Source organism: Denticeps clupeoides, chromosome 1 (genome assembly GCF_900700375.1).
Source record: "Denticeps clupeoides chromosome 1, fDenClu1.1, whole genome shotgun sequence".
Lineage (NCBI taxonomy): Eukaryota > Metazoa > Chordata > Actinopteri > Clupeiformes > Denticipitidae > Denticeps > Denticeps clupeoides.
Window position 1 is genome coordinate 29,052,077 of NC_041707.1, and position 19,419 is coordinate 29,071,495.

The 19,419-nt window shown below is 39.7% G+C and overlaps 1 protein-coding gene across 10 annotated transcripts in view; it reads right to left on the minus strand.

Annotated features, from left to right (window-relative positions):
- The window catches only part of eml1 (EMAP like 1), a 39,437-nt gene that overhangs the window by 3,698 nt on the left and 16,320 nt on the right, over positions 1-19,419 (minus strand). For 4 of the 10 annotated variants that reach the window (XM_028987443.1, XM_028986947.1, XM_028987276.1 and 1 more), the window contains exons 2-19: positions 17,818-18,000; positions 13,424-13,556; positions 10,266-10,409; positions 9,731-9,759; positions 8,293-8,319; positions 5,905-6,034; positions 5,157-5,306; positions 4,278-4,347; positions 2,940-3,050; positions 2,706-2,801; positions 2,442-2,576; positions 2,134-2,233; positions 1,771-1,922; positions 1,566-1,691; positions 1,218-1,349; positions 1,032-1,099; positions 661-749; positions 451-548 (exon numbers count right to left, since the gene is read on the minus strand). In XM_028987443.1, the coding sequence (XP_028843276.1) occupies positions 451-548; positions 661-749; positions 1,032-1,099; positions 1,218-1,349; positions 1,566-1,691; positions 1,771-1,922; positions 2,134-2,233; positions 2,442-2,576; positions 2,706-2,801; positions 2,940-3,050; positions 4,278-4,347; positions 5,157-5,306; positions 5,905-6,034; positions 8,293-8,319; positions 9,731-9,759; positions 10,266-10,409; positions 13,424-13,556; positions 17,818-18,000 (1,973 nt within the window). Of the gene's footprint in view, positions 1-450; positions 549-660; positions 750-1,031; positions 1,100-1,217; positions 1,350-1,565; positions 1,692-1,770; positions 1,923-2,133; positions 2,234-2,441; positions 2,577-2,705; positions 2,802-2,939; positions 3,051-4,277; positions 4,348-5,156; positions 5,307-5,904; positions 6,035-8,292; positions 8,320-9,730; positions 9,760-10,265; positions 10,410-13,423; positions 13,557-17,275; positions 17,325-17,815; positions 18,001-19,419 lie in introns of all 10 variants that reach the window. The other 6 variants (XM_028987525.1, XM_028987607.1, XM_028987196.1 and 3 more) reach the window with 4 other exon arrangements.

Sequence of the window (19,419 nt, forward strand, 5' to 3'; positions counted from 1 at the left end):
ATGAATTAACTGTGGTTAATCACATTTTTGGGGGAAGCTGAGAACATGTAAGAAATAAAACCTCTCTACATCCGGTTAGTTCTTGTTCAGTTTACAGAAAGTTTCAGCACAGGTAGCGTGTACAGGTTTTTAAGTTTTAGTTTTAGTTAAAAAAAAAATGTTAATTTTACAAATGAACAATTCTTGGATTTAATGTACAATACTTGTGTGTGTGTGTGTGTGTGTGTGTGTGTTTATATTTATATACATACATACATGCATACATACACACACACATACACGATTGAACAATGGGGGGGGGGCATTATTTCAATACACAGTATACTACAATAAATCTCTCTTGAATCTACAAACCCAAAATACAAAGGCATCTACTCATAAATTAACCAATTAATGTTTGGGTGTTAATGAATGTCAGGTGTCCAAAAATGGACCTGAAAAACAACTCACTGAGCACTTCCCGACGCGACTGTACTTCCTGCCAATTTCTGAAACAGCGTATACGTAAATGTAGTTGTCATGTGATCCTATTGCCAGGAAACTGCCATCTGAAAAAGTAGGGAAACATGGAATCTTCATTCATTAATTTATTGATTCAGTCAGTCGGTTTTTATATTTTACTATATAGGCAATGAATGTTTCACAGGCCAGAGCACTAACCTGGAGAATATTTCATTACAGAGAGCTGCTCATTTCCATCTGTGTGAACGGTTACCAGGTCCTTGGTCTCTGTGTCCAGAACTAACCATCTGTGGAAACATTTTTAATCAGCAAACTGAGACACGACATGCTCAACTGTTGAAAATGTTAATCATTTAAAACGTTTAACATGACTGACAAGTATTTTTTTCTTTGGGACAGACACTATTTGGTTGATAAATGTCACAATATTTGTAATTAATGCAATAATGTCAGCAGAACATTAGGATGGACATTCCTATTTACGTATTTTACTCACAACTGTAGGATGAAAATAACTATCGAGACCCAATCTTCCCAGAGCTTAATGAAAAATGATTACATCCACTCACCTGCCCGTCTGCGTTCCTATGGCAACAACAGAGCCAGAAGGGTGGAACCCTGTCGACTGGGTTGCATCCTATTCTCAGGAGAAACAGAGAAATTTGGTGACACCCTGTTCACACCTACATTTTGAATATTTGTACATATTTGTGTTCTTCATCATTATAACATGACTTCTGCTGCATGCTGTTCACCTCCATGCCCTTAATCCACAGTGGCTGATGTGAAACTGAGTCCCAGAGACACACATGCCTGTCATGACCACAGGTGAGGAACTGTTGCCTCAGTGGGTGTACAGCTAAACCCCACAGCTCGTCTGTGTGGCCCTGAAACAGAGGAGAGAGAGGAACAGGGCATTTACCAAAACAAAAGTCTGATCTTAAGAAGAGTCATATATTAATTCATTTTATAATTAATTCAAATAGATTTGTATATGAGCTATGAGATCACTTGAACTGATGAATATAGACTAAACCTGTCCTGTTTAGTCCCATTTATATGTAAGAAATGCTTTCCTAAACAAGTGACTACTGTCACATTACCTGGGTGATGGGGATGAATTCTCCATCCAGAGTGCCTTGCAGGACATAGTTTTTTGTAGTGCCAATGAGCACACTCTCTCCTCTACCCTCTGCTATAGTACGGACTGGACCATACAACTCAGGAACCTGATGAAAACCAGGGAAAGATGTCTAAGACCAATTAATTTGCAATACTCATGTGCATCTCTGGCTCAGGACCTCTCACCTCAACCATCTGAATACTCTGGAGGTCTCCACCCCATGAGATAAGCTTGCGATCCTTGCCCCCAGATACCAGTGTACCATTCCTCAACATGCACAGGGCAAAGATGCTGCTGTCATGTGCCCCCTGAATGGCATGGCTAATACGGTTAGTGCCTGAAACATACACACAGAGGTGAAATTTCCTGTGGTGGCATGCACACACTTATGTTTCAATTCCTGGACTGAAAAGCCACCCAGAATAGGACTATAATTGATGTAATCTGTGTAGATGTCTCTTCTCTATTTCAATGTTCATTAATACGTTTAATTTGTAATCAGTCAAATACATACATACATATGTGGGAAACAAATATTTCTGTTTTACCTTTCCCCCAAACAAGAATATTTCCACTTGAATCCCCAGTTATGGCATCGCCATTTTCTGAAAAAGTCACACACAAGACAAACTTGGGCTTCTCTTGTTTCTGCAAGAAACATACATACACATACATTTTATAAAAAGTGCAATACATGATTAAAGACATTATTCAAAAACATTGAATACGTATATTGATCTAAAACAATGATTTCTATGCAGTTTAGAGTTCAGAGTTCAGTGCATCATTCAGCATCATTTTGACAACAGATTTTAAGAGCTGACACGTGGGTGCTAGAACATTCACACTGATTTACCTCAAACAACCCCTGCTTCTTCACAAGGACCCCTCTCTCCAGGGTCCAGAAATAAAGATGGGACTTCCCACATGTGACAATGATGTTAGTGTCTGTGGGGTGGAAATCGACTGCGAAGACTGACTCGTTTGAGCACTGAGGGAATGAGAGAAGTTGAATGAATATCTTCCTTTATCCTCATTTAACATGGATCCTATTCCAAACTTCAGAAGCAGGGTTAAATGTCAATATCATAAGGGGAACAAGTTGTGTGTGAACTGTTACCTTGACCTCAGCAAGTCTCTCTTCTCGCTGCCAGTCCCAAACAGAAAGGACATGTTCGTTGGAGTCGTCTACCACGCACAGCGTGCTGCCTCCATTCTGTGTACACAAACACAGTTACCAATATGCATATTCCGTGAATGGTCACGTTTAACTTCTGTCCTATAAATGAAACCTTTCAAAATTTGCTGGCCAATCAACAGGGAGAAAAACACATCCTCAGACATAACTCCTTACCGATTTAGAGAATGCCAAGCAGACTAGAGCTCTGTCAAAGAACCCGGCGCCCAGCACATGCAGAGTGTTCAGGCTCACAGAGTCCCAAATCCGTACATGAGGGGCCAACTGCTGCCAAAATAAACCTTATGAGCAGATACACTTAAATGCTTTCAGTCACAGATACTCTTTTACAACCACTATTTCCCTGATCACTCTAATTTTGTTCATTTGTCCCCACATGTACAGTGCATGCAAATGCTTCACCCTTTTTGTTATGTTATAGCCTAAGTAAATACAGTTTTACCGCAAAATTCTATACAAAATATATACATCTTGACAAAGTAGAAAAAGTTTGCTTGAAATAAATGTATTAAAAGTTAAAACAGTCACAGCCATTCAAATTCTGTGGCAGCAAGTCCATTCTAAGGTTGGATGGGGAGCCATGTTTGGAACTCTCCAGAGATGATCAGTCTGGGCTCTGGCTTAAAATCAGACAAAATATTTTTTTTCTCGTGGTCTGAGTCCTTCAGGAACTTTTTGCCAAACTACCCAACTGTCATGTAGCTTTTACTGAGGAGTGGTTTCAATCAGGCCACTGAATACATAATAGTCCTGGAATGTTCTCCTCTCTCCACCGAGCAATGCTCTGTCAGAGTGAAAGTTACATTCTTGGTCAATCACTCTCTAAGGCTATTGTACTCTGTCTACTTCCTTGGATGTAATGGATTGGTTTATGCTTTCACATGCAATGTCTACTATGGGATGTTATATAGAAAGGTGTGTCTTTTCAAATTACGTCAAATCAACTGAATTTACAGTTGTATAGACATTTATAGTTGTATAAACGTCTGAAGGATGATCAGTGGAACTAATCTTACCTCAGAGTGTCATGGCAAAGGCTGTGAATATGTATGTACATTGTTATATTGGAGGGCAGTGGTGGCCTAGCGGTTAAGGAAGCGGCCCCGTAATCAGAAGGTTGCCAGTTCGAATCCTGATCTGCCAAGGTGCCACTGAGGTGCCACTGAGCAAAGCACCGTCCCCACACACTGCTCCCCGGGCGCCTGTCATGGCTGCCCACTGCTCACTCAGGGTGATGGGTTAAATGCAGAGGAGAAATTTCACTGTGTGCACCATGTGCTGTGCTGCTGTGTATCACATGTGGCAATCACTTCACTTTAAAAAAAAAACTTAGCAATATTAAATTAGCAATATTTTGTTCGCTTTTTCGTTCACTTTTTCTTTATGGATTGTTGTGTTGAGAATTTTGAGGCACTAAAAGTCCATGACTACATAACCCATGTACATAATAACGCCTATGAAGAAGGCCAACAATGCAATTAAAAAGGTCCTTACTTTCCCATCAGAAGAAGTGCCGGCCACCTGACCTGTTGCTATGGTGATTTTATCAGGATGGACAGCCAAACTATTGATACAAAGAGGAGGGAGGGAGATATGTGTTAAATTGATCATGTGTTAAGTTTAATATAGACTGCAATTTCTTTCATGAAACTGATCTCTCACTCTGCACCCTGATGATATCACAGCCTGTGGAATGTAAGGGTTCAGATAATGAACAGCTCTCTGTGGGGGGGAATATGTGAACCCAGGTAAAAGTGTGTCAGCATCTCATTCAACTGGTATGCCCCCTGCTCCTGGTGTGACAGGAAGAGCCTCATTATTCCAGCAATCATGACAGACTGCCCACCATCATCATCACAACTTATCAGGGCTAGGACTAGACTCAGAAATTACCTGTCCACATCCACTGTGAGCCAGAGGACAGATTAGGGAAGAGATTGGAGGTAGACGTAGAAAGATAATGTGAGGAGTGAGAAGGGGCAGGAGCAGCCCTGTTTGCGCAGTCACTCTCATTATAACAAGACTGCTGCAGGCACCATACAAGAATATCAACGAGGTGTGAATGTGTGAATTGGTGTGTGTGTTTGTTTAAGAGTCTGTGTGTTAACATAAAAAAATCAAACACTGCTGCTTGACTATTTCCAGTGCAAACCAACAATTTAGCTGTATACACACATTCAAACTCATTTTAGATTAAGAGTCTCATCAGGAAGTATAACCACCTATCCTCTTTAAACGAAACCCTGACTATTAATGTACATTGTTCGAATCAGGGTCCAAAAAAACATTGCACACAATATATAGAAGAATATAGAAGAAGTTCCCAAAGTTCCCGGCTTATCAGTTAATAAAATATTTTCATGTCACTCTCACCACTTGATGTCATCGGTGTGACCAGTGTAATGCCTCTGCAGCTGTTCGTCAACATTATACAGCACCACCACTGAGGCGATGAAATATACAGTCTCTCCCGTGGGCAGCAGGTAGAGGTTGGAGCGACAGTCACGTCCACGGTAACCATATCTGGATCGGTGGTCAAGAACTAATGGCCTTGAGAGGTTTTGAACCAGGAGAGGGCCTGATTTCAGACCCAATGCACAGACTACTCTTCCTCCACATCCCCCACCCTCTCAGTCTGGTTTTGAGTCTGGTGACTCAGTCTTTAATGGACTTAATGGAATTAATGTTTGAGCTTATTTGATTACACTATGATTGCACTTCTTGCTCCCACAGTCTCTCTCTCTCTGAGCCAGATTAGATTTCATTACACAACATGACTCTGCATTTTGGAGACATAACCCTCTATGCCTGTGGTACAAAGAGCAGAAATAAAACACTTATTTCCATGTTCTGTTCCCAGTTTCACACCTGCAAAAGTATGTGTGACAACCTTCTCACTTCTCACTCGCACCTTCTTGTTTTTCCTGCCAGAATACATAACGTGCACAGTAAGAATGTTATTTTGTCCATACTCAGACATTATATTTAGTATTTTCTTTATTAATTTAATTTGAGCCAAATAATAAAACCACTCCAAACACATACAACACAGCAAATCATTCATTGACATCAATTAATCCTAAAACAGTCACATTTAAATACATTTTCAAATTAAGGATACACCCAGTCCAGTTTCAGCTTCCTGGCTGGCAGCTCAGATTTAGCTTCCAGAGAATAGGAGTCCACAGAGTCTTTGGGCATGAACATGGTGATGGGACGTCCCTTCAAATACATTTTGACATAACCTTCCTCTAAAAAAAGCAACACACAGTTTCAGGCTGCATTCCAGAAATTCTATGGTTAAAAGGTAGGTGTTAGTGCAGTGCTTTTGCCATGTTTCTGGAAGTTGCGTGTTAGTTGGACTGGGAAGCACAGTGTTAGTATGGGTCTGTGAAGATGATGGTCTTGTGCATAAAGATAATGATGAATGGTAAATAGATATAAATAGGTATTAAGAGAAGATGAAAACAAGGGTGTCTAGTGTGACTTGAGATATATGGTATAAAATGTTGTAAAGGTTGAGTCATGCATCTGAATTTAAAATAGAGTTGAAATGCTGAAACAGAAAATAGCCAAATAAAGCAGCACAATCGGTCATAAAGCATTTTCTGATGCAATTTATTAGTGAGTTAATATACACAAACAAATGAACAAAAAGCACATTTACAAAAATGTAAAATAGATTTAATCAAAGTGACAGAATTAAAGGAACAGCAGACTGTTTTAGCAGGAAAATAAATACAAAAACTAACACCAATGAGAAAAGAGAAAACCCAAACAAATCACAAATCAAAAAGTCATGAACTTATCACATAAGAAATATTTAATGGAAAAAGGATGATCAGAAAACATAGAGATAAAGTCTCATTATTTCAAAGGTTCCCTATCAGTTTTCATGTGGTCTAGCACAGTTCAGTAACAGATCTGGAAGTACTGGCTCGGGGACTTCACTGGGCTTCTGAAACTGGGCACATCTAGAGGTGAGTAGGCTGACTGGATGGGGCACTTTCGGAGTGGCAGGTTAATGGAGGGTGCCTTTTGCCCTCCAGGCCTGGTAGCCTTGTCTGATGTGCCCTTGGCCTCGGCCATGCTATGTTCAGGACGACTGGCAACTGCCGCAGCGTACACTTTGGGCGACTTGGCAGATCCAGTTTGTTTGGACGGGTTGAGATAGAGCTGCACAGTTACTACGGTAACGGTGAGGAGAGAGGGGGAGGGATGAAGCAGAATGATTGGCAAGACACCATACCACACCATTCAATTTAAAAAACATAATCTATTAACTTTGATGCCCCTCAGAGTGCTCTATCCAAAGGTGTGGGGAATCATATTTGGGAAATTAATTGAATGCAATTAACTTGTTGATGGATCAGAAGACTATAAAGTCACTAGTTCAAACCCCACTTGCTACACTGAAAAACACTGGTGTGACAGAATAATTAATTTTAATAATAATAATTAAGATTAGCCAGTGTTCACTTTTTACAGTGTACCATTGAGAGCCCTGAGCAAGACATTTAACACTGAGTTGCTCCAGGGCAACTGTCCTGATTGTAAGTTGCTCTGAATAAGGCTGTCATGCTGTAAATTTTAATCTAATGACATTCAGATACATTGGCTGTGTGTGAGCACAAAACCTGTCCTGCCCTCTAGTGTCTACTGTTTAAGAATCAGTGCTTGTTCACATACAGAAGTTTCACTGGAAAAAGGTAATAAGTGAAAGTAAAAAACATATCAAATTAAATAATCAGCCATTGAGTGCACTTTCCTGGGAAATGCTGTCCTTTGACTGTGGCAAGTAATATTTGATAATCTGAGAACGAAGACAGTCTTACAGTCAAAGCTTGTGAGAAAAACAAACGTTTGGCCATTTCTGGGCAAAAGCAGATCCAGGCAAAATGGTGCAATAAAAGACCCTGATGAGCTGCAGTGCCAGGGCTATGTGGGGGTTCCCATAGTAATGGGGTGAAAGAAATAAGTGGTGCGACGTTGTGAGCAAACACTTTGTGGAGGTAGCAGGCTCATACCACCAATCACAACAATCAGACCCAGGTCAATAAGGTAAGGTAGAGGTGCTGAATTGCGTGAAGCTGACAGCTGCCCGTGTTTCAGGGACAGGGGAATCTAATGCTAGCACACACAGCACACAGCATCACAACCCTCTGCTGTGACCCCGCCTTGCCCTCTACTCAGCATTGATTAACACATGACTCCTCTAAGGCCAAAGCTACTAAAAAAAACACAATGTATATAATATCCTGCTTGAAATAGGTGGAGATTGTGCTGGGAGTACGTAAAAATTTGTGACGGGTACTCATGTTGATTGTTCCACTTGGTAATAATATCATCCTTACCAATATGATATGAATGACTAGCAGGGTCAGTATTACAACAAACGCCTAAATTGGTTGATTTGGTAAGGAGTCCTGATTTGTCTTGCATATTCTGTTAAATCTTTCAATGCTGAGCAGGTAGCTCAGGGGTCAAGGTGAGGGGGAATGGTGCCTACCTTTGCAGTGTGTCACACGCCGCATCCCTTGCATGGGTACAGAGACAGAGACAGAACCAAGTGAGGCCACTGACGAGCTCTTCCTCATGTTAACCAAACCCTTGCATCTCCAATATTCCCTCACAGGTCCATACACTACACTCACATCTTCGACAGAGAGGCCTTAAGATGAACTCATAACTACCTATTCCTCTTCAAGTATTTTAGTGTGATGGCATACCCAGGCTTTCAATTAATCAGTGTCTTCCCTAAAACTAGAGAGGATATGTGCTCTGCTGCTCTTCGGTTTAGATGTTGGATAACAAGTACCGAATGGCAAATTTTACATCTCTTTTTCATGTGGGCTGATTATAAATCGACTAAAAAATAATATATACTTTCATTACATTTAAATGTTTACCTCTTAGAGAAGCACTGTTTTAGTTTTATATGGCAGGTTACATTGCAACCATGTCTTTACATGGCAACCATGTCTTTGTGTTTAAGAAGTACTTGTTTATGTATAAATCCATAAATTCCATGCAGTGTTTTATTTGTTTTATTAGATTTTTTCTAGTATCTGATCTAATTTATATTGTATCTAAATAATGAGTAAAACAAACGACTTACAAGTACATCAAATGCTGATTAATATGGTGATTGCAACCAAATATCAAAAGGACATTCCTGTTCGCCCACACTGAAAGGATGTTCTGGAATTTAATAGCTCACGTTGTGAGTTGTCACATCTTGCATATAAATGGCCTGAGGGACAGGTATCCTGATACAGGATGCAGCTGCATAACACAAAAATCACTTTGCTAAAGATGCATTTTGTAATTTGTAAAAGGTGTGCCAAAATCATTGTATGTATATGTATAGGTTGATCATAGCTTTGATCATATCTGGATTAAATGTTAATCAATAACTTTTAAATGGCAGCTTCTTTGAGTGAATGTCAGGTAGGTTTCTTAAATGTCTATCAGAGAAGACCAAATGACTGTTTAAAGAAACGTGAAATAAAAAAGACAAGGCAAACAATAGTGATAGTGGTAACAATAGTGGTAAAAAGGTAAAAATGAAATGAGTGATGATTGTATGGAACAGAACACTGCACAATAAAGCCATAGAGTTATATGAGAATCTGCTATAACCTGACTAAAAAGGATAATTTATCTGTCTACTGTATTGTGTATGAAACCCAATCAAAAGTGAATATGCTAAGTTACTTAGTGGCAGCATAGAAACATATTACACAGATCAAAGCAGCATAATTTCTAGAACTGATGAATAAGGAATTCGGTTTGCAAAGAAGATGAACTCAAGGCTCAGGACATTATACACAGCACAGCCTTGGTAAAGAATGGTTTGTGACTGTTGGGTGTGAGGGCTGGTTGAGACAATGCTGAAGAGATGGAGGGGAGAGTAACTGGGCTCACAGTAGAAGACTCAACCTTACCTGGATTGAAAACTGGATCCTTAGGTTTGCTACAAGGAAAACAAAACAAAAGCACCTAAGATGAGCCCTACACACACACACACACACACACACACACACACACACACTCTTCACCCAAATAAAGAATGTCTTTTCTACTAAACATTTGCATAAACATCTGTTTTACAGTTTAAAAGCATACAGTAATTCATCTTGTGTATTAATGTATTAATTAATGTTTCATTATCAGCACTGGATTCCAGTACTGGTCAAATGCTGATTTCTAACAATAATTATCTTATAATTGATAAATAGCATACATGTGATACACTTGCATTATAAATGGTTGCTACCTCTGTGGAACCCTTTGTGAAGACTTTTAGGGTTTTGTCCCTGGTAGGACATAACTGAATACTCACTCCCACATACACAAACACAAACCTTTTGGATCTTTTTTTCCCTGCTGGTTTTAACATCTAGACACACACACAGACAGTGGGAACTAAGAGTGAGTGTATAAGAGTGTACTGAGGACAAGTCATGGTTCAGAGCGCACCTCTCACTGGTTTTCTTGGTGCCCGAGTTGCTGCCAGTGGAGCCGGCACGAGTCCGGTTGCTCTTGGCATCCCCAGAACTCTCCTTCCTGCTCTGTGTACCCGTTATGCCCACCTGCTCTGCCGAGCTGGTCCTCTTCACAGTGCTGAGAGGAGAAAGAAACAGTTCCTTCATTAACTGGCTGGTCAATCTATGTTTTGTTTTTTTCCCCCCAAACACGTGAAGATTACTATAAAAAATGTGTGCATGTGTCTCATTATTCTAACTGGTTCGGAGAACCAGCACTTGTGTCTTTGTTGAAACTCCAAACACACACCTGTATTTTTGTCCATGGTCGACTTGTAATCTCCAATTTAGTGAAGTGGTGCATCAGTAAGCAACCTGTTAAGCTTCAATTTTTGCATGAAGCCCTCTTTTAATGTACATCCTGAATGCTCAACTGGAGCTGTTTTGGGATAACACTTGCTGTAATTTTTTTCTTACTCTCTCATTCAGCACTCACAAATCGAGAAGCAGGAGAGTTTTTTTTTTGGGGCAATAAACATTTACACAGGAGAGGGAAAGAGAGTCTTAGAAATAACACTGGGAACATCCCCTTACATTTACTGCATTTATCAGACATACTTATCCAGAGCGACATACAATCAGTAGTTACAAACACAGTCCCCCTGGAGCAACTTAGGGTTAAGTGTCTTGCTCAGGGACACAATAGTATAAGTGGGATTTGAACCTGGGTCTTCTGGTTCATAGGCAAGTGTGTTACCCACTAGGCTACTACACTACCCTTCATTTCAGGCAGTCAAAATAAATGTTTATATCTCTGTTCATACAGCCAGTATAATCACACCAACAATGTTATTCTAAAGGTGTTACAATGTTATGTTTTATGTGCTTGGCCTGCAATGCATTTGCGATGTGACTGTCAATGACACAGAAATAATACCAACGTACTGTCTTTCAAATGCAAATACAAAAGAAAAAGGCCAGTTCAGCAGTCTATAGGAAGCTGGGCTCAAGAGTAATCCCAGCAACAGCAGTAAGGTCCATTCATGTCTGCTTTTGGCCAGTCACAGTGTTTTTGTCATTTGCAGAGTCTTTGTTGAAATACTGCTAGGTACTTGAACAGAACTGAATTGATTAAGTCTTTGTGATCTAACTGCATGCCTGGTCTTGTCCCACAGTAATGCAAAAGAAGAGAAGGGTAAAGTAAAAAGGAAGGGGATAATATTTATCCCTTTTGATATATTTCTATAGTTTAATCTATCACCGTTGGCACACACGAGATAACTGGTTTAAAATGTTTTGTCTAATCCATAATGCCCTTGACCATAATAGAATGGGGAAGTGCCACATGAAAGGGGGAGATCAGCAGCTGTGGGGCTCAGCAGAGGGGGTGAACTCTGTTATTTTCCAGGCCCTGCACTGAGCAGCTTTGCATTAATAGTGAACATGTACAACTGACCTCAACAGCCAAATGGGAATCAACTGGGAGAGAAAGTGGAGGAGGAAAACATAAGGCATGCTGGGAAGGAAAAGATAATTAGATGTACTGGTGCACGAGGAGATTAAGAGAACAAGAAATACAGGCAGTTTTCACAAACTTACTTCATAGAATACGAGAAGATAATAATGAGAAAACATTTTCAGTGCTGGCCTGCTAACAACATAATGTTATATTTAACATAAAGATAACGGTGCAAAGTAGAGCAATACATTAACATTCACAAATATGCCTATTTGAATAATATTATTCTGTTATCCATGATACAAGGCCACAAAACCGTTACATTTCTATACCCATGAAAGAGGAACGTAGGCAAAAACCCAGCCCACAATTAGTGGTGTGTTCGGGGGAGAGCTTCCTAAGGTCAACTTTGTAGCCCACAATGAAATTTGTACAATAACCCGTCTGGCCTCAGTATTGCTGAGTTTAGTTTCTTTCTCTGGAGTTCTGAATCAATCTGGATCAATGATACCACCTTGTCTTAAAATTAATTAACCATGGCTGTTTTGGGATGCTGGAGCAGAAATGATGATGATGTATATACCCTTGTAGTTGGTGAGTTTCATTTTATGTAAAGTAAACTCAAATGTTTTTGACTGCAAATAAATATGGAAAACATAGTTATCTAGCTGCAACATTAACAATGCGTTTATGACTTTACTCAGTTCTTCTTTCCTTCTGTAAGGAGAAGCAAAACATGATCTCCCACGCCCACTGGACGAGATTGTGTCCATTTCATTGGCGCACACCGTCTGCATGTGGGTGCAAACATCCTTACACTGAGACTTAAAGCAGACTGACTGAGCTGTGATCGCAATTATGATAATCTAACCAGCGGCACAGCAGGGTGGAGCACACAATTGTGTTTTGCTGACAAGAGAAGATTGATCACCTGCTCCCTTCCGCTCCAAGTCTCTTAATCAAGCCGCATAAACCGCATCTGAATGTCACAGCGAGGGGACACGGCAAGCTCCAGGCGGCAAGCTCTTTGTCTGTCAGTCATGTAAAATGTCAGGACTGCTCTCAGAGGAACAGGATTCACACACAAGAGACAAGACAATCGGGAGAAACTGGGGGTGTAATCAGAAGACATGAGGTCAAGAACCTGCTCCACTTGACTGAATTGTGATGTGACTCTGTGCTGAAGGTTTTTTTTGTTGAACTTTGGGCCAAGATTTATCACTGACATCAGTTGGTGAGCAGAGTTTGTTTTGTCCAATAAAAAACTGAATTAATTTGTGTGGAAACTATAGAAACTTAACAGATCTAACAGGCAAATATAGGGTGTAATGTTGATCTGTAAGATATTGCATCTATACTGAGAGCCTGGCAAATATATAACTGGCTGGTTAGGTTGGAGAAAAATGACCTTCAATGATTAACAGATGTTTTATGTTTTATTTAAAAAAGAAAAAGTTGCTTGAGATATTTTCACATCCTGCCCTTTTTACTCAACAACAGAAACCTTCTAGAATTCAGTCTCTGAACTTCAACTGGCACATGAGCATACAACCTAAATGAGTCTTTTAATGATCATCTAATGAAACCCTACCGAGGGTTGTATAAAAGGGCGTGACAGAGCATAAGCTCTGATAAGCTCTCTGAGGAGACTAAGATCATAAAATCTTTTATAAGGTCCAGCATGTTTGTCTTACCTTTTTGTTGCTGGTGTGGGGACATCTCTCCGGTTTCCGGAGGGGGAGGGAAGTGTGCCTCCACCCTTCTTTGGTAAGACGGTGCCATTGTTGACAGTGGGACGCAGGGGAAGAGCTGCCATTATTGGTCGGGCTGAAGGCACAACGACAGGAGACACAAAGAGGAAGTGAGCACAGACAGAAGGTACACAAATTAAATTTAACCCCACTTGGACATCAATATGTAGTAAAACCCGGACCCGTAACTTTTTTGGATGTCATCGGGACATCATTCACAGGTGCAAGAAATTTTCATTACTAACAAATATACCACTGTGCATAGACACGTTAAAGCAACATCCGCTGCTGGATCTGCTAAAAATGACACCAGAGGAAGATTTTTTTACATCGTCCAAACATCCAGTGTTTTTGTCCATAGGCCCTTCAAATAAGGGCTGATTCTAGTCCAATGAGGTCATTCCCACTCCGCAGACAAGTCAAATCAGCATCTTTTTCAGGACATTTTTGCATGTCCGTTGTTGTCCTTTGAAGGTGCAAACTGTGACGCCGGATGATGTGGGGTTTTTTTTTTAGAACGTCCAGTATTTACATCCCTAGGAGTTCCAGATAAGGGCTACCTGTAATTCTAGTCCAATAAGGTCATAAAGTTTTCTACATAAACTTTAAACTAATTTTAGATAATATTAATTTTTTCATTTATCACAAATATCAACATTGTTAACTTTATTAATGAATATGAAAATATTATTTGCAATACAATATCATATATGTAACCAGATGATCTATATTGTGCACATTCAAGCAGTAAAAGGTATGGGTGCCTTTAAGACATTACCATGGACAGGTGCTGCAGTGTTTTTTCGTTCTGTGAGTAACAAGATGATAGTATACAAATGGTACTATATGTTTTTTTGATGAGACATGCCATACTGATGACTTTCTGTGGTGCAAAGGCAGTGACAGATGGAAGATAGACATACCAATTGCCTTGGGATGGTATTGTTAATCTATTGGAAGTGTGAGATGACAGGACACTGAGCAAGAGAGACAGAAAGACTGAAAACTACAACTTTATCTCTTCGTCTACTGCTTTACATGTAAAAATCATTAATTGTTAATTGTTACATGTTATAAAGCCTTTATACTACATTGATGCTGTACCTACATCTATAATTTACATTTACATTCACAGAGACTCTTTGCTAATGCACAGATGGAAATATTTGGTTTACAGAGCATTTATAAGACAAGTTCATAAGGTAAGTCATGAAATTTGATGGGACAGGCACAGAAGGTTTTATGAGAGTGTGTGCATCAGAACATTTGAAGCATACCCCACAAAGATGTGGAACTGGAAGAAACACCATATATTGGATTTAATTGGTGGATGGAATTAATAAAAATGGAAAGAAATGAGAGAGCATTTATTTAAAGTATGATGTGTTTAACTGTAACATGTATAACTAATTCCAGAACTGTTAAAAAACAAGTTCAAATGCATATGCATATTCAGAAGCATACAAAGATTTAAAGTATTCCAGTTCAAATCTGCTGCTGAGCCAATCAAACAAAGCTGTGCGAAAACAAACTGGAACATCTCCTAAAATGGCACTACAGTTATGTACAGATACCTGTTAAAAAAAGACCTGAAAAAATGAGATCTAAAATGAGACGTAGAAAAGGCATTCACAATGACTTCATGTGGTCTTGGATGAGCCCTCATACAGAGGTCTTGCGGACATAAAGACTGGACGTTTGGAAGATGTGAAAAAAAAAACACTTCATCTGACATCACAGTCTGCACCTTCAGAGGATCGACAGCGGCCATCAAAGATGACCTGAAAAAGACATCACTTCAATGTGACTGAAATGAAACTTGCATTTTAGTCTCTTTCTTATTGTAGTGATGCAATTCTATTTTACCAGTCAATATAGTACAGTACAAGTACAAAGTAGAATAGACAAAAAAAATTGTCAAACCCATTTCCCAATTAAAACAAGGTTATCTTATTATTATATTATTGTTACCTTATAGACTCAAGAATACTTTACATCAATTCCGGACAAGGAAGGCTCTCTGATTTTTTCCATGGTTTTTGACCATGTGTTCTGTTTTCTTTTCACTTGTAAAGAAAGCATCTAAAGATTGCTTCATCATTTTCTCCCAGCCATCTGCTAAGTATCTTGAAATCTAATTAATGCCAAAAATGTATATTAAGGAAATGACGTCATCTGTGTGAACAGACGGGAGACACAGTAAAATAAAACACTGGATAACAATAATACTGCAATTAAACAAGAGGAAATCATTTTCATTTTCAACAACAAAACTTAAGAGACAGTTTTTATTTTTAGTCTAATTTTCATGCTGATTAGTCTAATTTTTATTCATCAACAATATTACATTACATGTTTTATTATAGTTATCAGCATGACCAGCATTTATGTTGCGCCTTGTCTCATTTCTGTCACGTCAAAAGGTTCATTGACAAAGATATTTCATCATACATTTTGTTGATGAAAACAACACTGAAATGTAGTAGGCTCTCAGCAGCAAGAGGGGAGTGGAGAGGATGAGGAGAAACTCTTATCTCCATGAAGCAATTGTTATGGAGCCCGCATGGAGCTTTTTGTTCCTTCATTCCACCTGGAGTATTAGTGATGGCAACAGAGATGAGAGCGCACCTCTTTGTTTATATTGGCATCTCAGTCTGGTCTATTAAATATTTATCATTGTGGTCGCTTGGGCCTTTCATATTCCTCCTTTTCTGGCTGCTGCACCTAATTTGGCAGACGGTACTGACAGACGATATTGGAGAGATGAAAGAGCAGCAGACAAGAGGACAGAAAAAGAGAGAGAATGAGAGAGAGAGAAAGAGAAAGGGGATACAAGGGTGGAGAACAGAGAGAAGTGGAGTAGTGTGAAGAGAATGTTTTCAGTTTTTAATAAATCTGTTTATTCTTAATATCAATTAATGCAGGAGGCTACAGCCAGTATGAGAGAATAAATAGACAACGTATATGGAATATTTTTTACCACTAAGTAAGGTAATGAGGGGTAGAAAATCAATGCCAAAACTCAAAAAGTCAGAGACTAATTACTGAAGAGAAATCCTGTAATCCCCTGACATTTTTAATATCTGTAACTTCCCATTTTAAATGCATAAATCTGGGTTAAGTCTAGACCTGGTCATTAGCAGTAAAGTGTGGTCTGTGATCCAGAGGGCCTCATCCATTATTTAACCACATTCTTAGCAACAATAAATTCTTTCACAAAACTGAAATGTTAACTAGTATCTACCTAGTAAGAGCTCCTGAACATCAACTAGACATTAGTGATACTTCAAGCTGTATCCAGTTTCATCATCAAGCAGACACCCCTGTACGAATTCAAATAGGTCTGTTTATTAGTGAACTAACTATGATTGGATGGAAAATATTATTTCCACACTATTCAAATTTATTTTAACCTTTACGCATTTACAGAATGCATGCACAATCATTTCATGTTCATATGAAAAAGAGAAGTAATAAATACATCAGCATACTGATACTATAAAAACCTTTGCATACTATCATCTTGTTATTAAACCCTCACAGAACGAAAACACTGCAGCACCTGTCCATGGTAATGTCTTAAAGGCACCCATACCTTTTACTGCTTGAATGTGCACAATATAGATCATCTGGTTACATATATGATATTTTATTGCAAATAATATGCATCAGAGTAAACACTTGCCCACAGTGTCACATTGCCACAATGATAGAAGCCTTGTGATGATGTGCTGTGCCAGTGTCAGTGTTTAATTCCTTCCTACTGACATACTTACATGCTCTCCATACCCCTACCTGGCTTTCCTGAACAACTGTCTGCTGAAGAGGATTTTCGCATATGAGTCTTATTCCAAACCCCAAAACCGGACAGGGAATACACAAAGCCACAGAAACAGGAGACAGAGGATAGGATGATCATTGCACAGCAGACAAAAAGGAACAGAGAGGGTTACGGAGGACTACAGAGAACAAAGATTATTCAACCCCTACTTAAGATCCTCTTGTTCAATTATAAAGATTAACTCAATAATCAATGCTGGTAATCCATAATTTAGAAGCCTTCCTTGAACAAGGCAGTGTATGCTTTCAAATAGCCTTTAAACATTAGCAATAGGTGCTAAAAATGTAAAAAGAAAGAGAAAGAGGATGACTGATAATCAAAAACGGTCAGAGATCATGTATTAGAGCAAATGGCACAAAAATAAATGGGATAGGCAGATTTACTGAAGGAGAGGCGGGCGGTAAGGGAAATTAAAAAAGGTTGGGAAGCAGATGGACATATGGACATGGTGTTTTGAACAGCGGAATGTGCAGAGGTGAGAAGGGTGAGGCCACACCTTTGGTGGGTCCTTTGCGGTTAAGCACAGTCTGCTGCTCCTCTGAGATGCTGAGTCTGCGGACAACATCGGCCAGTGCCGACTTCAGCAGATGGATCTCATCTTCCTGCAGCTGTACCCGCTGCTCCAGAGCGGCCAGTCGGTCCGAGATGTCCATGCTGCTGTCTGCCGACACACTGTCATCTGTAACATACACACACATCTCAATATTCCACACAAGTATTTGTGCTGCTGTTTCATACACATAAAAGGACACAAAACCACACAGCGCCAGATGGATAAATGATGAGAATGAGTCGAGATGATCAACTGTGCTCACATGGAACAGGAAGCACCTAACAGGAAGTCATCTCCATGCCCTTTATTAAATCAGTGTAATTAGTACATTAGTACAACATCCAAAGTCCCTTTCATGCCCTGGAATCAGGTGAGGCTGACCAGCATAGTAAACTAAGAAAACCATGAAATAGTGCCATTAAACATTAATATAAAGTCAGCATTAGTGTTCCCCAGGAGACCGACAAGAACAGCACTTGTTAATTATGCATAAAGCAATAATAATAATGGCTTCACACAGTCTCACACAAAGTGGTAAAATCCAGATTGAGGATACTGACACAAACACCAAACTGGTTCCTGCTAATGAGAATCAGAATGTTAGCAACTCTCTGCGCCTGGATGATGAGAAGTGGGTGTGGATGAAAAATTCATTCAATTAAATGTGAAGAGAATGGAAACAGAGAGAAGATTGTCATTCTATTGTCATCTTGAAGCTTCTGTTAAAGAATTACAATATGACAAGTTATCTCCATTACCACTTAATTTCTATTTAGTCCTATTCCTCAATATGAATAACCTCTATGTCATGTCTCAATTAACAGACTGAAATAGACAAAAATAGGATGCAACATAAAAAACTTCCCAGTTAACCTGAAGTACTCCAAACAAACAACGGCTTGCAAACAACCCTACAGGCATTAAATTTTCTCTGCTGGGGACAGGAAGAGACTGAACAAGCTGATCCAGAGGGCCAGCCCAGTTGTAGGATGCCCTCTGGACACAGTGGAAGTGATGAGTGACAGGAGAATGGTGGCTCAACCCTGTTGGACAACATCTCCCACCCCACACAGGAGTCTGTGACAGCACTATGAAGCTCCTTCAATGGCTGTGGCACCCACGATGTGGGATAAAGAGGTTCAGAAGGTATTTACTGCCAAGCGCAGTCAGACTCTACAGCAAAGGGCCTGCATCTGACCACACATACATAGACAAACAAACACACAAATCCAATACACCATAGTCATTTTTTATGTGCAATATGTGTATGTGTGTGTGTGTGTCACGCCGGCGAGCTGACGGGGGAAGGAAGCGCAGAGGCAGGACATTTGAAAAACAAGGATTTATTAATTATAATAAATAAACACAATTAAACGCGGCTCGGTGGCCGAAAACAGTTGAAACAAAGGGGAGAACATAAACTAGCCCGCAGGCATGTGGCGGTTGCCAGAACTTAAAACTGGTTCACAAAAGAAACCCAAGTTCACACACAGAGTCCATGAAAATGTCGCCGCTCCAGAAGAGGCGGAGTTACAGTTTTTTATA